At 42.5% G+C, this 23092-nt stretch overlaps 1 protein-coding gene across 1 annotated transcript in view; it reads right to left on the bottom strand.

The window, feature by feature from the left end:
* Nucleotides 1-5282: 5282 nt before the first annotated feature.
* ERLEC1 (endoplasmic reticulum lectin 1) overlaps nucleotides 5283-23092 on the bottom strand; it is a 39473-nt gene continuing 21663 nt past the window's right edge. Inside the window, exons 7-14 of the mRNA XM_066595722.1 lie at nucleotides 22670-22893; nucleotides 22279-22408; nucleotides 19105-19263; nucleotides 15620-15679; nucleotides 13970-14094; nucleotides 12411-12488; nucleotides 12245-12320; nucleotides 5283-5675 (exon numbers count right to left, since the gene is read on the bottom strand). Coding sequence (XP_066451819.1) covers nucleotides 5604-5675; nucleotides 12245-12320; nucleotides 12411-12488; nucleotides 13970-14094; nucleotides 15620-15679; nucleotides 19105-19263; nucleotides 22279-22408; nucleotides 22670-22893 — 924 coding nt within the window. The 3' untranslated portion in view covers nucleotides 5283-5603. The remainder of the gene's footprint in view (nucleotides 5676-12244; nucleotides 12321-12410; nucleotides 12489-13969; nucleotides 14095-15619; nucleotides 15680-19104; nucleotides 19264-22278; nucleotides 22409-22669; nucleotides 22894-23092) is intronic.

Raw genomic sequence — 23092 nt, forward strand, 5'->3', positions numbered from 1 at the left:
TTTCCCAGTAGAGCCACATAACCTCTGATAGCTTGCCTTTCACCCGAGGTAAGTAACACACAAACAAGCACCCAAAAAAAAATGTAACTGATCTCACCAGCCCCCGTTCTTCCATTGCTCCATGGCCGACTTCTGATGCTCAGGTGCCCACTGGAGGTGGTGGACTGGGTCAACTCTAACCACTCTCTTTTGAGTATGTAGCTCCATATGATCATGTTTACCGCTTGTCTTTTAGTAGGTACTAACCACTATATAACCACAACACCCCCATCAGACCTGCTGTTGTGGAGGTGCTCAGCCCCAGTCTTCTAGACATCAGAATTTGGTCCTTGTCAATGTCTGCCATATGCTTGTCCCACTTCATTCAGTCTTCCTCAACAACTCACCCTTGCAGACTGAAACTGTCAAAGTATTTTACGGATGTTTTTTACTTTTTAGGCTGGGTTCACACCGCAATTCCGCCCGCGGCTCCTATTCCCGGGATTAGCCAGCAAAGTGGATGAGATCTTGCAAAAATCTCGTCCACACGTTGCGCCCAATCTGTTGCAGCCATGCTGCGTGGAAACAGACATGCGGCGCGGAAAACAAAGACGCAGCATGTCTATTTTTTTCATTTCTGCAGTGGCCTCTCTATGGGAGAGATGGCCGCGGCGGAAATACAGGTGGCGAAGCAGTTTCAAAACCTGCTAATTTGGAGCTGCGCTTATCCCGTGAAAATTTAGAGCTGCCTTGACATGGGCTGTAAATGCTGCAAAATTTCCACAATGGATTTTGCAGCAGAGATTCCGCAGTGTTAACAGTACAAAGCATATAGAGATTTCTCAAATGGGGTGAAAGTTTTCCACAACAAATCCACATCCATGTTTTTGAAAAATGCCGCAGATTATAAATCCCCGACATGTCTATTGATGCCGCAGATTATAAATCCCCGGCCTGTCTATTGATGCCGCAGATTATAAATCCCCGGCCTGTCTATTGATGCCGCAGATTATAAATCCCCGGCATGTCTATTGATGCCGCAGATTATAAATCCCCGGCATGTCTATTGATGCCGCAGATTATAAATCCCCGGCCTGTCTATTGATGCCGCAGATTATAAATCCCCGGCCTGTCTATTGATGCCGCAGATTATAAATCCCCGGCATGTCTATTGATGCCGCAGATTATAAATCCCCGGCATGTCTATTGATGCCGCAGATTATAAATCCCCGGCCTGTCTATTGATGCCGCAGATTATAAATCCCCGGCCTGTCTATTGATGCCGCAGATTATAAATCCCCGGCCTGTCTATTGATGCCGCAGATTATAAATCCCCGGCCTGTCTATTGATGCCGCAGATTATAAATCCCCGGCCTGTCTATTGATGCCGCAGATTATAAATCCCCGGCCTGCCTATTGATGCCGCAGATTATAAATCCCCGGCCTGTCTATTGATGCCGCAGATTATAAATCCCCGGCCTGTCTATTGATGCCGCAGATTATAAATCCCCGGCCTGTCTATTGATGCCGCAGATTATAAATCCCCGGCATGTCTATTGATGCCGCAGATTATAAATCCCCGGCCTGTCTATTGATGCCGCAGATTATAAATCCCCGGCCTGTCTATTGATGCCGCAGATTATAAATCCCCGGCCTGTCTATTGATGCCGCAGATTATAAATCCCCGGCCTGTCTATTGATGCCGCAGATTATAAATCCCCGGCCTGTCTATTGATGCCGCAGATTATAAATCCCCGGCCTGTCTATTGATGCCGCAGATTATAAATCCCCGGCCTGTCTATTGATGCCGCAGATTATAAATCCCCGGCCTGTCTATTGATGCCGCAGATTATAAATCCCCGGCCTGTCTATTGATGCCGCAGATTATAAATCCCCGGCCTGTCTATTGATGCCGCAGATTATAAATCCCCGGCCTGTCTATTGATGCCGCAGATTATAAATCCCCGGCCTGTCTATTGATGCCGCAGATTATAAATCCCCGGCCTGTCTATTGATGCCGCAGATTATAAATCCCCGGCCTGTCTATTGATGCCGCAGATTATAAATCCCCGGCATGTCTATTGATGCCGCAGATTATAAATCCCCGGCATGTCTATTGATGCCGCAGATTATAAATCCCCGGCCTGTCTATTGATGCCGCAGATTATAAATCCCCGGCCTGTCTATTGATGCCGCAGATTATAAATCCCCGGCCTGTCTATTGATGCCGCAGATTATAAATCCCCGGCCTGTCTATTGATGCCGCAGATTATAAATCCCCGGCCTGCCTATTGATGCCGCAGATTATAAATCCCCGGCCTGTCTATTGATGCCGCAGATTATAAATCCCCGGCCTGTCTATTGATGCCGCAGATTATAAATCCCCGGCCTGTCTATTGATGCCGCAGATTATAAATCCCCGGCATGTCTATTGATGCCGCAGATTATAAATCCCCGGCCTGTCTATTGATGCCGCAGATTATAAATCCCCGGCCTGTCTATTGATGCCGCAGATTATAAATCCCCGGCCTGTCTATTGATGCCGCAGATTATAAATCCCCGGCCTGTCTATTGATGCCGCAGATTATAAATCCCCGGCCTGTCTATTGATGCCGCAGATTATAAATCCCCGGCCTGTCTATTGATGCCGCAGATTATAAATCCCCGGCCTGTCTATTGATGCCGCAGATTATAAATCCCCGGCCTGTCTATTGATGCCGCAGATTATAAATCCCCGGCCTGTCTATTGATGCCGCAGATTATAAATCCCCGGCCTGTCTATTGATGCCGCAGATTATAAATCCCCGGCCTGTCTATTGATGCCGCAGATTATAAATCCCCGGCCTGTCTATTGATGCCGCAGATTATAAATCCCCGGCCTGTCTATTGATGCCGCAGATTATAAATCCCCGGCCTGTCTATTGATGCCGCAGATTATAAATCCCCGGCCTGTCTATTGATGCCGCAGATTATAAATCCCCGGCATGTCTATTGATGCCGCAGATTATAAATCCCCGGCATGCCTATTGATGCCGCAGATTATAAATCCCCGGCATGTCTATTGATGCCGCAGATTATAAATCCCCGGCATGTCTATGGATGCCGCAGATTATAAATCCCCGGCATGTCTATGGATGCCGCAGATTATAAGTCCCCGGCATGTCTATGGATGCCGCAGATTATAAATCCCCGGCATGTCTATTGATGCCGCAGATTATAAATCCCCGGCATGTCTATGGATGCCGCAGATTATAAATCCCCGGCATGTCTATGGATGCCGCAGATTATAAGTCCCCGGCATGTCTATGGATGCCGCAGATTATAAGTCCCCGGCCTGTCTATGGATGCCGCAGATTATAAATCCCCGGCCTGTCTATGGATGCCGCAGATTATAAATCCCCGGCCTGTCTATTGATGCCGCAGATTATAAATCCCCGGCCTGTCTATTGATGCCGCAGATTATAAATCCCCGGCCTGTCTATTGATGCCGCAGATTATAAATCCCCGGAATGTCTATTGATGCCGCAGATTATAAATCCCCGACATGTCTATTGATGCCGCAGATTATAAATCCCCGGCATGTCTATTGATGCCGCAGATTATAAATCCCCGGCATGTCTATTGATGCCGCAGATTATAAATCCCCGGCATGTCTATTGATGCCGCAGATTATAAATCCCCGGCATGTCTATTGATGCCGCAGATTATAAATCCCCGGCATGTCTATTGATGCCGCAGATTATAAATCCCCGGCATGTCTATTGATGCCGCAGATTATAAATCCCCGGCATGTCTATTGATGCCGCAGATTATAAATCCCCGGCATGTCTATTGATGCCGCAGATTATAAATCCCCGGCATGTCTATTGATGCCGCAGATTATAAATCCCCGGCATGTTTATTGATGCCGCAGATTATAAATCCCCGGCCTGTCTATTGATGCTGCAGATTATAAATCCCCGGCATGTTTATTGATGCCGCAGATTATAAATCCCCGGCATGTCTATTGATGCCGCAGATTATAAATCCCCGGCATGTCTATTGATGCTGCAGATTATAAATCCCCGGCATGTCTATTGATGCCGCAGATTATAAATCCCCGGCCTGCCTATTGATGCCGCAGATTATAGCTCCCCGGCATGTCTATTGATGCTGCAGATTATAAATCCCCGGCATGTTTATTGATGCCGCAGATTATAAATCCCTTTCATGTCTATTGATGCTGCAGGGTTAAAGCCCAACGCAGATCTGTAAGAAAAACTGTGGCTAAATCTACATTTGGGTAGATAGTTTTTCCATAGCTAGATCAAGACAGTGCCCCTTAAACATGCATTCCCAGACTGAATAACTGCTAAATGCCTCAGTCAACGCTCATCTCCAGAAGAAGTAAAGGGCCGGGCATGCTGAAATCCAACATTCGCAGTTTTTATTTCTAGAGGGACAGCCCCATATAAAACTAGACCAATAGTGGGTGAATCCTGCCGAAATCATTGATCAAACATTTAATATGTAAACAACTATTTTTTTCAGATCACCGCAAACACATTCCTTGCAAAACATTGACAATGGCACAGGTCCTAAACATGCGGCACTTAAATGTGTTATCCCATGAAAGTAACTATACCCTATCCTGTGGATGGGAAATAACTTGTCTGCTCCGTGGGGCTCTGACCTCTGGGACCCGCACTGATCATGAGGTCAGGGGTTAAGGCGGCCCGCAAACAAATGCAGTGATAGTCACGCGTGTGCACCGCCGCTCCATTCATTTCAATGGTACTGCCAGAGATAGAATTGCCACATGCTCAGCCAGCTCTGGCATTCCCATTGGGACCCTCATTCTCGTGATCAGTGGGGGTCCAGTGATGGGGGAAAACCTTGTACAGAAACAAAATGGGTTGAGGGTGAAAAAAAAAAAAGATTCTACAACCTTTAGTGTAGTTCATAATCTGTTATTATCGAATATGAAATTAAAAATATTCTCAGGAGTAACAAAGGAGCCTCAAAAAATGTTTCACATTTGGACATAATAGGTTTTTATACAGGGTGAGCCATGGAAAAGTAGTCCGGCACCACACTCTTATGAAAGCTGCCTAAAAGAAAATCTGTCTGATGCCCAAAGCAACCAATCACAGCGAAGCTTTCATTTCTTATATTGGTGGGGTACAATAAAAGCTGCGCTATGATTGGTTGGTATGGGCATAAAAAGTTCTGATGCTGGGCTACTTTTCTGTGGCCTACCTGGTATTATCGCACAATGTCAGTTTTCAGGTTGACTCACATATAAAACACACCCAACCAGTACAGAGTGATAGACCATACATACTGTATAATGTGTATACGGAGAAGCTTGAAATCACTTCCCAGACCTGCTGCAGCACATCATTTAATGATCCACAGATCAGACATCATCCATAAGACAGAATACCCGTAATAATGTCATTGTCATGAAACATATCATGCAGTCACGCTGAACGCTTTCAGAAACATACAAAAAAGTTATTGTATTTAAAATCTGTATTATCCAATATATACACACATACATATACACAAATGTCTTGGAAGTTTGTACACTGGATCCTGCTGACTGATTATATGTCCCAGGACAATCATCTTCATTCTTTATCTCAATTCGGAATGGAGAGAAGTCCGTTGTCATCAGCCGTATCGAGAATCTTACATATTACCGGTGATTCCACCTATAGAGAACAGAGGGAACACGGTCATTTACTAAGGTTTGCATTCACCTTTATAAGAGGTGGATGTTTGATTGCAGACATAAGACCAACCTCCTGTGTACAGTACATGCGCAAATGCTACACCAAGTGTCTCCTTCAAAGAGGTTGTACCCAAATAGACTTTAATCGTATATCCATAGGATAAGATGATAAAAGACTGATCGGTGGGGGAAGAGGGGGGGAGGAGGGGGGGGGGGGGGGGGGGGGGGAGGTCTTCCCGCTAAGACTCCCACCAATCACTCTGGGCTTGCAACAGCCATATGTAGTGACGTCCGATTGAAACGTTGCTGCTTATATCTTGTGATAGGGTAAATAAACCAATTTTTCCATACTTGCACCCCTGCAAGTATATTGCGGTACAACCCCTTTGAGACACTGCGAAAGTAAAGTGGCATATACCCTTCACAGTTTAGACAAAAAGAATTATAAAAACTAATCTTTTTATTAGATAACTTAAAAAAAAACATAAAACACAAATATGGCACTACACACAAACCTCAGGGTTACCAGGGGTGTACAAGTCTCTATGGGAGACTTCTACCACTTGCTACCTACGGTTTTTACCTCTTCTTTATATTCAGAAGAGGTGGTCTAGTATACTGGTAGGTTAAATCTAATAAGAGCTAGGGCAATGTGGTAGGATAGTTGGTCTAAGAAAAAGTTCTAAAACTCGGAACTCAAAATGTCATTTTTCCTATGTGTCTTTCCCTGTTGTCAATTTGTTAGTTGAGAAATAGGTCACTGTTGATAAGCCATACTGATATCTAGTTGCCTTAATGGATGACATTAAGTGCACCCCACGTTATCAGTTTATCTGAACAGTGAAATGATGTTACATATAGGAGTGTAATACACACATCCACTAGATATGGGAAAGAGTGACAACTTCAGAAGACATGAGTCACAGGTAGTTATTGTGATTTCCCATCTGCCTAAGTGCTCAAGATCTCATATATTTGTCACGAAAGAAAACTCAAGTGAACGCCCATTTAAAGTGAACAGTGGGCGATTTATGCTGCTCTTGAATGAAAATATATGGTCTTATGTGATGCTTTTTCGCCTTTTATTGGTTCAATTCAAGCATGCATAAGCTTGGTAATTAGTACTTTTATGATTTCCTTGCAATCTCATAATACTTTTTAATCTTATCTTGATTCAAATCAAGCATACAATGGCTTGGTCAATAGTACTTGTGTAGTCTTTTTGCAATCTCGACGCGTTTCTCCGCTAGTAGTGGCGGGTCATCAGATTTTGTTAAGTTAGTACCATAGGTATTATAACTTGATATCGATTCTAAAATTCGAGTCTTAGATCAATATTAGTGTGGAGGTCTCGTATTATCCCTAGTAGGCAGGAGTATGAAGGCTTTATTGTTTAAGAGATCAGTATACTTATAATAGAGTGCAGCTTAGATGCAGCAGGTAATCACTCAGTATATTATTGATCTCAATAGAATATGGGAATGCATATTATAGCATAACTCCTATAGGAGGATAGCCCGCAGTATGTCATAGGCTATCCTATCCAGATAGTCACTCTGACTGATCCCATATAATATAGGAGTTTGGAGTTATAGCATAATTCCTATAATATAATAGCCCACGGTGTATCAGGAACTGTCATGTCTATAATGATACCCCGCTGCTCATAGTATGAAAGCACCTCTCTTGGCTAGAGCTTAATAAATTCCTAACTGTCTATGTCTAGCAGAGCATCCACAGTCTAATAGAAAAATAGTAGCGCCTCTGGCCTTGATGGTAGGTCAGGGCTATCTGTGCATTGTTGAAATGTCAGTCCTTTTAAAGCAAGCTTTGGCTCCTCCTTAGGAGGGAGTGTAGCAACATTGGGCCAATCGTGTCGCATAGGGGCGGGGTTTCATTCTGTCAATAGTGGTCAATCCTCTTTTTTGATGATGTATAAAGCAGGGAGTATAGCCATCTATACTTGTTTGTCTAGAAGAGTAAACATTGTGCCTACCGATCGTTCTTTTCACTGCTACGATTTATCTACAGACCTTAAATTGTATGGTATGTTTCCATAGAAAGTTCCTCCCATATGGGGCCACGCTACCAGTAAGGCCATTTGATAGCAAGAGGAGAGGGGCAATGGCCGCGCCGTTGCGCGATGACGTCACATTGCGTGTATGCGTCACCGCGTCACGCGCTATCACGTGATCGGCATCAAAAGGTCTGAGTTCAATAGACCGTGGGGCGCGGTGTAGTGAGCCGCGGTGACGTAGATGAAGGCGTGGCTAGTCATCTAGCGGTCATATGATCTAGTTGCCACACAGTGTGGGCACATCATTAACAAGTGCCATATTGGCGATGATGACGTGGCTATACTCAAAGCGGTCATGTGACCCTCATAGGGGTCACATGTTCACAAGATCTCGGCTGATATCACTGGATTAGCATGCATAATTATATATCTTCAAATGGCCACTATGGATCACATAAGTCATTAAAGAGCATTGTATTAACGTTGATGACGTAGCTGTTCCCCAAGCGGACGGCTAGTACCAGCAGATTGTTATGCATAATTGTATATATTCAAATAATTATCTTTGATCTGTATACTCGTTTTGGTTTGTCTAAAATCCGACAGTATGCATAAAGGTGTTATTTTTTGTTTTCATGGGAAGCAGCATGTATCCTTCATTTATTTGTTATATGTATAGTGTATTTATAAGAAAATATTTGTGTTTTTTCGGCATTACAGCAGGTACATATAAGCGTCTTTTATTGTCAATTACTTGGGCTATTAGTATTCGTTGTCGATATAGCTTGCCCTAGATAAAGAAAAAAGCCAAGTAATATCTACAATAGGCTTTTTGGTCAATAATTATTTATTTTAAAGACGTATATGGACTCATTTTCTATATACTTTGTAGAATACATGATTGAATGAAAAACCTTTTCATCCACTCAGTTATTTCTTTATGTTCCTAGTCACTTTTTTCTCGCTTTCCTATGTAGTTGGACTATAAGGCCTAAACGAATGTTTCCATGTCTACGAAATCCTCTCTTTCAGTTCTCCTTGTTTTTTCATTTTCATAGGAAACAACTGAAGATCAATTGTTCATTCAACCCCTTAGGTTGTACTGTCTCCATCCTATATATCCATCTCGCTTCTTTTTGGAGGAGGAGGGTGTCAATGTCTCCTCCTCTTGCGTCTTTCCTTATAAGTTTGATCCCTTGAAATTTAATACAATCAGAGTTGCCTTCGTGTACGTCCCAGATGTGGTTCGATATTGGCGTTTTCTCCTTTCTTCTTACGTTGCCAATATGTCCTAAAATTCTCCTCCTAAACTCTTTTCTGGTTTTACCAATGTACTGTTTCTCAAATACACAAGTAGCGAGATAGACAATATTTCGAGTGGTACAATTGAAAAAGTTTTTTGTCATATATGTTTTTCCAGTCACACTCGATGAGGAGCTGCTTCTTTCAATGAAGCTGCAAGCTGCACAGTTGGAACATGAGAACGTTCCATTAGGTACATTCCTAACAGCCAGTTTCCGTCTTGTTTTTTCCGGTCTAGATGGCTCCTGATGAGATGGTCCCTGATATTTCTTCCCCTCCTATACGTTATTCTTGGGTTTTCCGGGATTATGTCTTTGAGGTCTTTGTCATGGGATAGAATGTCCCAATATCTCTCAAGTACTTTCTTAACCTCCAGATGTGCTGTGTCATAGGTTCCCAAAACCTTTATGTTAGGGGCTTCCCCTCTTTCCTTTGGGATCAGTAGTTGTTCTCTTTTCTGTTCACATGCGTATTTATATGAGCTGTCCAAGAGGGTTGATGGATACTTCCTCTGTTTGAACCGATCATAGAGTTTCTTACTTTCGGTTTCGAAGTTCCCTGTCTCTGAACAGTTCCTCCTTACACAGAGATATTGCCCTTTGGGTATTCCCTTTTTTTAGGAATAGGGGTGGAAGCTGTCCCATCTCAAAAGATTGTTTGTTGCCGTAGGCTTACGGTAAAGGTTGGAGGATATTGAGCCGTCTTGTTTAATTTCTATAGTCACATCTAGGAATTCTATAGAGCAATCACTGATTGATGATGTAAAACGTAGGTGGAGCTCGTTGCAGTTGAGGAAATCCAAGAATTCATTAAATTTTCTCTCACTACCAGACCAGAGGATAAGAATGTCGTCAATATATCTTGTCCATAGGACGATATCTTGAGACTAGTTAGAGTTTTCCTCTGCAAATACGACCTTTTCCTCCCACCAGCCCAGGTACAGGTTGGCATACGATGGGGCACAAGGAGTCCCCATCGCAGTGCCCCTGAGCTGGTGGAAGTACTTCGAGTCGAAGAGGAAAAAATTGTGAGTTAGAATAAATTCTAGTAGTGAGAGGACGAACTCCGTGTGTTCGGACATATAGATGCCTCTTTGTGAGAGGAAGTGCTGTGCCGCCCTGATGCCACCCTGGTGTGGAATAGAACTATATACAGCTTCCACATCCAGAGTGGCAATCAGGGTTCCAGGATCTACAGAGATATTCTGTAACTGTCTGAGGAGATCCATGGTATCTCTCGCAAAAGACGGCAGAGAGGATACGAATGGTCTCAAGATCCTGTCCACATATTGACTTGGGTTCTGGGTCAGATTGTTAATGCCAGAAATAATAGGTCTCCCTTTTAAAGGCTCGAGACCTTTATGCACTTTTGGGAGAGAGTAGAACGTGGATGTCCGTGGAGTGTCGTTCAACATGAATCGGTATTCGGATTCGTTAATCAGTTGATTTTCCTTTGCTCGCATTAGTAGATTTCTGAGCTCAGCCCAATATTTTTGTGTGGCATCAGAAGTCAATTTGATGTAGGTGTCTCCATCCCCTAGGAGTCGGTTACACATTTGGATGTACTGTTCAACATCCATGAGTACTATGTTACCCCCCCTCATCCGAGGGTTTTATCACCAGGTTATCTGTATTTTTAAGAGTGTTGAGTGCTTCAAGTTCCTGTTTGGACATATTTGGAAACCTAAAGGTTCGTGGTTTCAGAGTTTTTAAGTCTCTCAGGACCAGTTGCTTGAACATATCTAACTCTGGGCTATGGACCACCGGAGGTGAGGTTTTGTTTGATAGTTTAAGGTCGGTAAAGGGACCAATACCTATTCTTTCATTCTCCAGAGATTCAAGGGTATTTATAGCTTGTATATCTCCTAGTTCGAGGCCCAACTCCTGTGCTCTTGTTTTGTCTTTTTGGATGAAATATTTTCTCCATCTTAGTTTTCTGGTGAAGAGGGAGATGTCCTTCGTCCAGACGAACGGGTCATACTGGGTCGTCGGGATGTCTCCAACACAGAGCACTCAACAGTGGTGAGCTTGTGTTTAGAAAAATTAATTATTTGCATAGTCTCACTTTGTGACCGATCAGTGGGGGATGGATTAGTATCCGTGGCCTCCATATCTATCGTTGGGTGTATGAGTCCCAGCTTCCCCTCAAAAAATATCTTGATATTGGTTGATCAAGAAAATTGTTTGTATTTTGTCTTGCTCTTCCTCTACCACGAAAGGGACGACGTCCCCTGTTCTGTCGAGGGGGAAGGTAAGTTCTCCTATTTGTTGTTAACTTGTTGTCAGATGATTCAAAGTCAGAAGAGCTCGCCTCGGTTTCTTAGGGCGATTTTGCGTTTGCATAGACCTTTTGATCTCGAAAGTCTTGAAGATCCCTCATAAATAAGGAATGCTTCCGTTCTTTTATATTCTGAGTGTATCTCTCAATTTGATTCTGTAGTGTTTTTTCTTTTAATAAAAATAAATAAATAAATAAATAAAAAAAAAAAAAACGGGATCCGCGGCAAACTTTTTAGCTTGTTCTATGCTCTCTTCCAATGTTTTCTGATCTTTAATAAGAGTATTCTTTTACTCCTCTAATAGTAGTTGTATTAATCTTAGAGAAGATTCAGTAGAGGTTTCTTCCCATTTTCTCATGAACTCTTTTGTTCTGAGACGGGGTGGGGGCAAAACTAGATTTCGCAGGCCCCTAGGGACAATTTTTTGTTCTATGTACCTCTGGAGGCCCTGGACCTCCCACCAACATCGAGTATATTCTTTATACTCTTTAGTAAGGGTTTTGAAGCATGAGTTAAGGGTGAGGTGGAGATTATTAGGGTTGTAGGAATCCTCGGAGAAGACAGAGCTTGCTTCTGTTAACCATTCATTGGGATTTATATTTGATGAAAGAAAACCTGCCATAATCTAAAGTATCTGGTCACAGAGGCAGAAAAGTCTAATATATCCAAGTAAAGCCCTTCACAGTTTAGACAAAAAGAATTATAAAAACGAATCTTTTTATTAGATAACTTAAAAAGAAACATAAAACACAAATAGGGCACTACACACAAACCTCAGGGTTACCAGAGGTGTACAAGTCTCTATGGGAGACTTCTACCACTTGCTACCTACGGTTTTTACCTCTTCTTTATATTCAGAAGAGGTGGTATAGTATACTGGTAGGTTAAATCTAATAAGAGCTAGGGCAATGTGGTAGGATAGTTGGTCTAAGAAAAAGTGGCATATACTTACTCCAAGTATGTACTGGCAAGTCTGTGGCTCGAGCATATATACAGTGACAGCATGTGGAGACTCGGACTCTTTACACCTAATAATAGACGTCAGAACAGTAAGCATAGTTGAGCGTTCCCATAAGGCCAACATACACGATAGTGCGAGGAGTACAGAGAATACTCACTTAAGTTTTACGATCACCTGCCTAGGCTTATTTGTCATTTCGCAGATATCTCCGCCGCCATAGAAATGTGACACCATTCTGCAAGAAAAACATGGTCTTAGGTCAAATTTTCCAAAAGCCAGTCAACTTTTGTACAAAAACAATGGGAAACCCTGCATGGGAAAAAAGTAGATCCGCCGGAATAACAAATGTAGAGAACATTGAGAGAGATTTATTAAAACTGGTGCAAAGGAAATGCAGCAGCCAATCACATTCCAGATCTCACTTTCCCAAAGCCCTTTTGGAAATTAAACAATCCAATTATTCTTCCAAGTTTCTTTTGCTCCAGTTTTGACAGATCTGCAGGGTCTCCTAAAAATACAACAATGACCAGTGATTGTCGTGCTCTTCTGTCAGGTCACATTTCTTATAGCAATTTTGTAGCAGTATCATTTGCAATAAAACTGGGTGACAACCAATATGAAGGCCACTATAGAACCCAAGGGTTGTCATAGTGCTTCCTGAATGATAAATCTACCCAGGTGTCCAGTCAATCATCACTAATGGTGGCAATTGTGCCACCCAATTCGTCTGGACCCAGATAGAACAAAGGCACATGGATATGCCATGATTCCTTAAATAACCAACCGCTGGTTTGAAAAAAAAAAAAAAAATCACTCTTGTGAATAGGATGAAGGATTCTTGGCAGCAGGTAGACTCCTAATCAAGTGAGGTGCTTCAGAGTCATCTAGTGATGGCATCATGCGCTTTCAGCAGAGCCCATTGTAAATTTTACTATACTTAATAAAAGGTCAGTGGTAAGAGAGTTATACTTTTGATCTTTTCCTTCATTCGCACTGCCAATTTTGTGTTTAAACAAAAAGTAAATACTAACATTCTGATGAATGTTAAGATTTCTTAGGTGCCGTTCACACTTAAGTTCTTCCCCCTCAAGTTTCTATTGCTTTTGGACAGTCCACATAGTGCACAATGCTGTGTTATCCTATGTACTTAAGAAAAAAGGAGATCTGGCAGCTATAAGCCCAAGAGGAGAGGATTTTGTTCATACCAGTATTATGGTTTCTTTTATTTCAGCAGGTGGAATAGCCAGAATCCATCACAGATGCTGCAAAATGGTAAGCCACAACACCAGTGAACCAATTCTATGGCTAGAATTGGCTATACAACGATTAAGGTCAGTCGAACCCGATGATTGTGGCTGGATTAGCTGACCATCTAACAGGTATTGGGGCGGCAGATATCAAGGGAAGAGGAATCAGGCAGTTTAATTTCAACGTGACCGAACCTTTTGTTCTCGGGGAGAAAAGCCATTTCCAGAAGTGACTGGCCGCAGCTTACTCCCCTCTCCCCATACAGAACACATGCACACCAAGCCCAGCATGAAGGTGTATGTGGGAAGTTTGGAACAGATGGGTGTCAAATACTAGTTCAGTTGACACCTACCTAAAATGTTTGGCCAGCTATAGAAATGGCACGGTCGATACAGCACGTTCTTTGTGCTCCACAGCAGCTACAGTTATGTTGCAACAGTAATGCCATTGCTATATAACAAGACTAACCTCACAGTCTGCACTCCCTCATCAGGTGGATGGTACAACCTTGCAACATTTTTCTTTGCCCATTCTAAGTGTTGCTCTTCTTTCCACATACCAACCACAAGGGTTGTTCTGCCAGTGTCCTTATCCTGCAAGTAAAAAGCCAGCAAAGAAATGGATTAGACCGTTCGTGAGCGATAAATATTGCAGTATTATATACACAAATTATGGAGTCCGTGCCATGCAACTACGTATACTAAAGAAGATGGGACTCACGGTTTTGCACAAATTTTTTTTTTATAACATTCTAAATGTAATAGTTCTGCGTGTGATTTACAGGGCCGCGCCCTTAACCCAATCTGCTGAAATGTATGTGCAGGACAATCCATAGTGATGCCACGTTACTTGCAAAGTCTAATGGTTTCGATGCGGTCCACTTGACTGCAGAAGAATCATAAAGAGGATTTATCATGTACTCAGTCACTAGCGGACATCAATCAAATGGGACATCAGCCATTGACACTGAACAGTGGAAACCATCCACATGACAGAATTCTAGGGCTGAACTAAATGGTATAAAATGGTAACCATAACATTTTCTTATGTAATTTCAAAACATTTTATATATTTCTTCTTTTGATTTTATGATTTGTTAATTATTACATTATATGGTTACAGGACGGGAAAAATCCCCTGCAACTTATGAAATCAACAATTTTAATTTTCACATTGCCCAATATATGGATCGGGTTTACCGTAATTATTATAATTAGAGAGATGACTAAGCATCCATGTTAACATCCTAAAAGGAGGTACTTTCTTAAGAGTTCAGAGTTCAATATAGCTATGTTAAAGTTTAGTATTGTTAAAGGGGTTGTCCCGCGCCGAAACGGGTTTTTTTTTTTTCAATAGCCCCCCCGTTCGGCGCGAGACAAACCCGATGCAGGGGTTTAAAAAAAAAAACAAAAAACGGATAGTACTTACCCGAATCCCCGCGCTCCGGTGACTTCTTACTTACCTTGCGAAGATGGCCGCCGGGATCTTCACCCACGGTGGACCGCAGGTCTTCTCCCATGGTGCACCGTGGGCTCTGTGCGTTCCATTGCCGATTCCAGCCTCCTGATTGGCTGGAATAGGCACACGTGACGGGGCGGAGCTACGAGGAGCAGCTCTCCGGCACGAGCGGCCCCATTCAGAAGGGAGAAGACTGGACTGCGCAAGCGCGTCTAATCGGGCGATTAGACGCTGAAATTAGACGGCTCCATGGAGACGAGGACGCTAGCAACGGAGCAGGTAAGTGAATAACTTCTGTATGGCTCATAATTAATGCACGATGTATATTACAAAGTGCATTAATATGGCCATACAGAAGTGCTGAACCCCACTTGCTTTCGCGGGACAACCCCTTTAACTTAGAAAAAGAAATTAATAAAAAAGCAGATAGGGCTCCATATTGCAATACATTTCTCTGAAAGGTCTGAATCCTCAGACATTAACCCTTCCATTGCCATGATCTCATTTAATTCCTGCATCCATTCAAGGTTAGTGAGTGTTTGTGGAGTCTTCCAATATCTGGAGATAACAGCATTAGCTGCAGACTTTAATGTTTAGTGTTCTCCTAATATTTGAAAAGAAGGCGCCTTCTAGTGGTTAAAAACGTGTACATGTATTTACCTCATGATACTGATGGACATATTTTCCGTAACAGAATTCATACTTCCACCAACCAACACCCTGCAAAAAAAAAAATAGAGAAAAATCAAATACACACATTATAATGGAAAAATACATTTTACCTAATAAAAAGGCAATCAGAGAAAGACAACCGGTCGTGGTCTGTAGTTTGTACCCCTGCCTTGGCAGTTAATTCTCTCTACCAGGGAGAAGTGAATAACCGCCCATTGTAATTACATCATGATTGCAGCATATTTTCCACACCTTCTATCAAACTGGAAACTTGCTTTAAAGTAAGTAGGGTTACTTTAAAGCAAGGGGTTAGTTTAGCCTGGGTTAGTTTCTTTCTGTCAATTAACAAAAGTGCAAAGTGAACAAAAGAGAAATCTTAATCAAATTAATATTTGGTGTGACCTTTGCCTTTAAAAATAACATCAATTCTTCTAGGTACACTTGTAGAAAGTCAGGGATTTTGTAGGATTATAGTCAGGTGTATGATTGACCAATTATACCAAACAGGTGATAATGATCATTTCCATATGTAGGTTGAAATAGTCATTAACTGAAACAGCTGTGTGAGGAACAGCCAAACTCTGAGGTTATGGAAGACAGTTTTATATCACAGGTCATACGCCATAGCAGGACTGAGCACAGTAAGACACAAAGTAGTTATACTGCATATGGTCTCTCCCAGGCAAAGATTTCCAAGCAGACTGGGGTTTCAAGATGAATTGTTCAAGAAGCGCAAAGAATCAGCCAATGCTGAAGACTGTAGAAGCATTGGTCAGCCAAGGACTGACTAACTTAGTGGAGTAGATCAAGGACACATACATACTTCACTTCTAAATCAAGAGATGTCCAGCAGTACCATTTGCTCAGAACTGGCAGAAACCAGAAGGACCCAGGGACACTCATCTACTGTTTGCAGACGTCTGGCTAGAAGTGGTCTTTGTGGAAGAATTGTGGCCATAGCAAAAACACCAAGCGACTCAGCTATGGATGAAGACACGGGAACTGGGGAGCAGAAAAAAAAGCAGCAGGTGCTCTGGACCGAAGAGTCAAATATTGAAATTCTCTTTTTGTCTGTAACAGAAGACCGTTTGCTTGCTGATGGGCTGGAGAGCAGTCCAATAATGGGTGTCTGCAGGTAGCAGGGAAGCATGGTGGAGAGCAGTACAATAATGAGTGTCTGCAGGCAGCAGTGAAGCATGGTGGAGAGCGGTCCAATAATGGGTGTCTGCAGGTAGCAGGGAAGCATGGTGGAGAGCAGTACAATAATGAGTGTCTGCAGGTAGCAGGGAAGCATGGTGGAGAGCAGTACAATATTGAGTGTCTGCAGGCAGCAGTGAAGCATGGTGGAGAGCAGTACAATATTGAGTGTCTGCAGGCAGCAGTGAAGCATGGTGGAGAGCAGTACAATAATGAGTGTCTGCAGGGAACAGTGAAGCATGATGGAGGTTCCTTGCAAGTATGAGGCTGCATTTCAGAAAATAGAGTTAGGGATTTGGTTAAGATTAATGGTATCCTCAATGCTGAGAAATACTGGTAGATACTTATCCATCATGCAATACCATCAGGGAGGCATCCGATTGGCTGCAAGGACCCCCCAAACATATAGCCAATGTCATGAAGAACTAAATTTAGCGTAAAAAAGTAAAAGGAGTCCTGGAAGTGATGATGTGGCCCCACAGAGCCCGGATCTCATCATCATCCAGTCTGTTCAGGTTTACATGAAGAGACAGAACGATGTGAGGAAGCTACATCCACAGATGATCTGTGCTTAGTTCTTCGAGATGTTTGGAACAGCCTGCCTGCAGTGTTCTTTCAAAAACTGTGTGCAAGTGTACCTAGAGGAAATTACGCTGAATTAAAGACAAAAGGTGGGCACATCTATTTTTGAAAGCATTCTTACTAGAGTCGAGCGAGCACGCTTGTTTAAGGCTGATGCTCAATCGAGCATCGGTCTTGTCAAGTAACTGATTACTTGACTGAGCACCATGCGTGGGGGCGGAGGGGGGCAGATCTCTCTCACTCTCCCCCCGCTCCCTCCCGCACGGTGCTCAGTCGAGTAATCAGTTACTCGACAAGACCAATGCTCGATCGAACATCAGCCCTAAACGAGCGTGCTCACTCATTTCTAATTCTTACCTTGCAGCATTTTTCCCACACCTGTCTAAAACTTTTGCACAGTATTGTATATCATTGTAAAATGAAAAAAGTTCTGCAACTTTCTAATATACTTTGAATGTTAATTCTTCATTGGTGTCAATTCCTCCCGATTGAATGGGATCTTTCACCCAGAGGCATATTTTTAGCTCTTGATGTTTAAAAAGGCTAGTCAAGCAGTAAAAAGGTTGCACTTCGGGCTAACAATAAGTGTCATATATGCTCGTTCCTGTCCCCTAATGTGGTTATATCTATGATCAAATAAGCAGTGGAAATTTATACGACTTAGGTTTTTAACTAAACATGCAGTTTTCATCCTCGCAGATCCATAGGAAGCAGCATAAATACCAAGTGGTCAAGTGCACATGTCTTAGCATAGCCTGGCAGCACATCATACTAGATTTGCATTAACTGTTTTTCTTGTCAATGGTGCACTTAAAGTGTAACTGCGCTTTCTAAACACTTTTGACATGTCAGAGATGTCAAACGTTTTGATCACTGGGGGTTATAGTACTGAGGCCCCCACCAATCATTACAATAATCCAGCTGTAGCGATCTGGGCACTGTCGCTGCTCGCTAGCTAAAGATGGACTCAAAATAAAGTCTTTGGCTGACTCGTTCTAGTGATCGGTGGGGGAATCTCAGCCGCCCGCAACCAAAACTTTTAACATGTCACAAGTTTTTAGAAAGTATATAGTTGCACTTTAAAACAGCTCCAGGCTGGACATCAGTTTGAGTGAGAGGTGGCAACAAAATTTTAATTACATTGGCACATCGACCCAAAATTTTCGATATATGAAAGGCTTATTTGAGCTGTTTAATTAGCCCTTTGGCTATTTACATATGGACTTAATACTTTCAGATGGAGGTATGTGTAAGCATAATAAACCAGCACTGTAAATCTCCACCCAGTCCTGATAGTTGCTACAATCTATCAGGGTTTCGGCCCTTCTACACTGAAAGGTAATCAGATTGAGATTCTCACTGGATCACTGGAATCTGAACGATGATTGTTCAGTGTAAATGCCGGCAGCGACTGAACAATAATTCATTTGGCATTCATTTTCTGCAGGCATAAAAATCAAAGGACGATCGGCCTGTATAAACATGCGGTCATTAATCTATGAACGACTGCCTGTTTACTGTGAATAAGGGCCAGCGCAGCAAGCTTCGCCCCCCACCGCCTCCATGCACTGAGCGATCTTTTTTTTTTTAATATAATGAATTTACAGTAAAAATCAGATATAAAAAAAATAAATTAATAAAAATCAAAGCTATTACAATTACTTTATCCACACTGAAGCATATGAATGTCTTACACCATGAAAACAGTATGAGCCTGTGAGAAACTCTTTGATCAACTGCTCGTCGGTCAACTTGGAGATGTGTGTGGTCCCCACAGTCACATGATGCTGAGAGCCCACCGTCACCGGCTTATGGATGGTGGAGAACTTGTCCTTCATGCTTTGTCGCTCTTCCTGGAATTATAGAGTCAGGACCATAAAGTTACATAAATCGCATCTTCCTGATGCTCAATGCTTGTTGTACGGTGTGAACCTAAACGTAATATATTAGTCAAACGGAATCAATTTAATTTTTTTTTTCATTACTACAGTGTTTTAGGAACAAAGTTATTCAACATAGACATAAAAACACAAGTCTTCAGCAGACCAACAGTCTCCTGTTTCTGAACATCACTAGTAACATTTACAGTCCTATGCGCCACTACTCTCATGTTGTGTTGTTCTATTGCAATGTTACATCCAAGCGATACAAGACAAGAAGAGTCTTATGTATTCTTCTATAGGTTTCTAAAGACATTCATTTTATCTTCTTCACCCCTTGTGCAGAAGATAAAATTTCAAGAATAGGTCTGGATGAAAAGGTCGGATATAGGCTGACTTGGAGGTAGAGGACGCTTCCCCATAGTGCACTGAACTTCTCAAGTAGGCATTGCAGTGCTCGTGGCAACCAGATTCCTGCACTCTTTTCTTTAACCTCTTAACCCCTTGAGTGGCACGCCCGGAAATTTTCCGGGACGAGCTCCACTGCTCATAGTGACATAGCCCGGAAGATTTCCGGGCTATGTATCACTATGGGAGCTGCAGAGCACAATGCCACAAGCTGTGACAGTGTGCTCTGCCTGCACAGACCCACAGAGAGCAGTGCAAGGGCTTTGAAAAACCAGCAGAAGATATTGCCGATATGCCGGCAATCTCCTGCTTTGTTTACAGGTTGCCATAGAGACCATCGGCTTGTCAGAAGCAAGCCGATGGTCTCTGTGGCAGGGAGAGCTGGTTGTTAGCTGTCAGAGGACAGCTAGGTACCTGCTCTTACAGCAGAGATCAGAGAAAACCTCCGATCTCTGCTGTGTTAACCCTTTACATGCTGCAGTCTATGTGACTGCAGCATGTAAAGGGCTGTCACTGCAGCATGTAAAGGGCTGTCACCATCGGACTCCTGGAATGTGATCAGGGGTCCTGATGGGTCCCTGTGGAAGTCCCCTAAAGGGACAAAAAAAAAAAAAAAAAAAAAAGGTAAAAAATTATTTAAAAAAAATAATAAAAACACTTGTCTCCCTTTACTTTGTAAAAAATCAAAAATACAAAATCACACATGTGGTATCCATGCGTCATAATGACCTGGAGAAGGAAGTTAATACATTATTTAACCCCTTAATGACATGGCCCCTTTTTTTCTTTTTTCCCCATTTCTTTTTTTCCTCCCCCCTGTTTAAAAAAATCACAACTTGTCCCGCAAAAAACAAGCCCTCATATGGCCATGTCAATGGAAAAATGAAAAAGTTATGGCCCTTGAGACGCAACTGCAAAATTAGTTGAAATTCAATGATTAGACCATTTAAAAAAAAAAACCTGCCCTGGTGGGCACGACAGGGTGGTAGGAAACCCGCCACTCAAGGGGTTAAAGATTAAGCACAGTAAATAAAAAAGGTGCTTGGTCCTGGGCTTTAATCCAGCGCCATAGTAAGAATACGACATTGGATTAAAGCTCCTGCTATTGCATTCAGAGACAGCCGAGGACCCAAAGGAGGAGACAGAAGTGGTTTATAACTGCTTCTGCTTTCTCTTTTGCAGGCTGCATATAGTGCTCAATGAGCGCCATGTAGAATATAGAGTAAACAGAAGTGCTGTTTCCTCTATTGGTCCCCTGGCATGTCAGAGATGCTAGGTCTTAGGAGATCAGCTCTGCCAATCACTAGTGTCACTATATGTGGATGCTTTTTCCTGTAACTAGGGCTCCTATGGATTTTTTTGTGTGGGGAAAAAAACCCACATCCCTGCGCAAAAGAAAAAAAGAATTGCAAAAATAATTTTCACATTTCAAATATGAAAGCACTACGTTTGATAAATCTACACATGTTGGTATCCTGATTTTATTCAAGGTAGCCATACACATTAGGTCAGGCTTGCATAACCTTTTGGATTCGAGGACCACAATCTCAGACTGAACCTAGTGCCAAAATAAAACTTAAAGGGAAATTACTTTCTGAGACACATGGCATATAAAGGTGGATTTCGACACAAAGATAATCGCTCCAAAGATGGCTTTTGAGCGATCATTTTGCATAATCTACTAATTGGTACTAATGCCTATTAGTACTAATTAGTAGCACGTAAGCCTCTGGGAGCTGAATTTATTCAGAGGACCGCCCGCTGTTCTCTGAACAAATTTCTCAGAGCGGATGACAGCTGAGGCCATGTAATCAGGTGTTATCAGCAGTCCCCGGGCAGAAAACAGCATGCGGTCCATCTTATCAGCTGTTCTGCTGAACAACAGATTGCAAGCCAAACTGAAATCCCTCGTTTGGCAGAAAACTGAAAGATGGGCACATTTACACGCAATGATTAACGCTCCAAAGACGGCTTTTGAGCAAATTTTGAGCGATAATCGTTGCGTTTAAATGGGCCTTTAAAGGTCTGACAAGTCGGAATCCAGGAAGTGGAACTGCCGCTCTTGGGAGAATTGGGGTCTCTCGCACCTGCATTTGCAAAAAAAAAAAAAAAAAAAACACACACAACAAAAAATAGAAATCACACATTCGGCTGACTCCATAGTAGATCATGTGAGCTGCTGAAACAGCCGAGTGTTTCATTACTTCCATAAACTACACTTGGATGGCCACAATTCTGCACAGCCGCCTCGCCGATTGCTTTCTGCAGTACCACAATGGCATCATGAGACCTCTATCCTGCAAATCAGGAAGACGTTTGTGCACCCATTCATTAGGTGAACGACAGCCGAACCTGCCAACCATGTAATCTGTATAAGGGTGTACAGGCTCTATCTCATCAATGAAGAATTGGGCATGTTTGATTTAAACACACCCAATGCTTCTGCTCTTAAGGAAGACGGCATGCATGCTCACCAAAATCATTGTGCAAGTGTATGAGGTACTACAGGTTTGGCTGACAGCTATCTAGAGAGTTTAATCAACTTCCTCATCTGTGCATTTAGAACGGTGAATAGATTACCTCTTTGTTGGGCTTAAATGGTGCTCTGATCAACTCCTGCTGCTGTTCAAGTTTCTCCAGGCTTTGTGGCCTTAGTGGTGACCCTGGCATCGACTGGCAAAAGATATCATTTATAGGAGAGGTTTTAAATCTGTATGAAAATAGGGGGGAAAAAAATCAATGAATTGCTGCACCTGTAACAGATTCACACCATGCGTTGTGCCAAAGTGGCATTTTCCAATGCACAGATACAGGAGTCAATAAACCAAGAGCCCATTCTGACAGATCTGAAATTCAAATAGCACTGGTAGTCTCAAAAACATGGCGGAAATGACCGATTGGTACCCTCTTATAACAATCCTAACACCCTGATGAGTCAACTCCCTAATATAGGAAGTGTATAGTAACTTACCTGTACTGTGGATGGGTACAGAGAAGAGGCGTCAATATTATAACTTCATATTCACATGTTATAACTTCGGCTACGGACAGGATCTCGTGTTTGGCATCCGGGTGACATATGTACATTACTGTTGTGGTGCGGGCTTGGTTCTGTTTGAGGCTGCATGGAGTCCCATTTCCCATTTCAATAGGGTAATACGGTGTCATCTGCCCTTCAATGTTTTTGGATGGGATCTTAAAAAAAAAAAAAAAAAAAAAGTAGAGAGAACAATGACATAGTGGCAATATTTTACTGTATTCTAGAATTTCAAAAGTTCTGGATTAACCCCTACAGTTTAGGACGAGCTCTGATCATTCTGCAGGTAAAAGGCAACACAGCTTTGGACAGAGTTTGTTCTACTTGAAATGGCTGTAGCTACGGTTCTATCAGTGC

Source organism: Eleutherodactylus coqui, chromosome 3, assembly GCF_035609145.1.
Source record: "Eleutherodactylus coqui strain aEleCoq1 chromosome 3, aEleCoq1.hap1, whole genome shotgun sequence".
In the NCBI taxonomy this organism is placed as follows: Eukaryota; Metazoa; Chordata; class Amphibia; order Anura; family Eleutherodactylidae; genus Eleutherodactylus; species Eleutherodactylus coqui.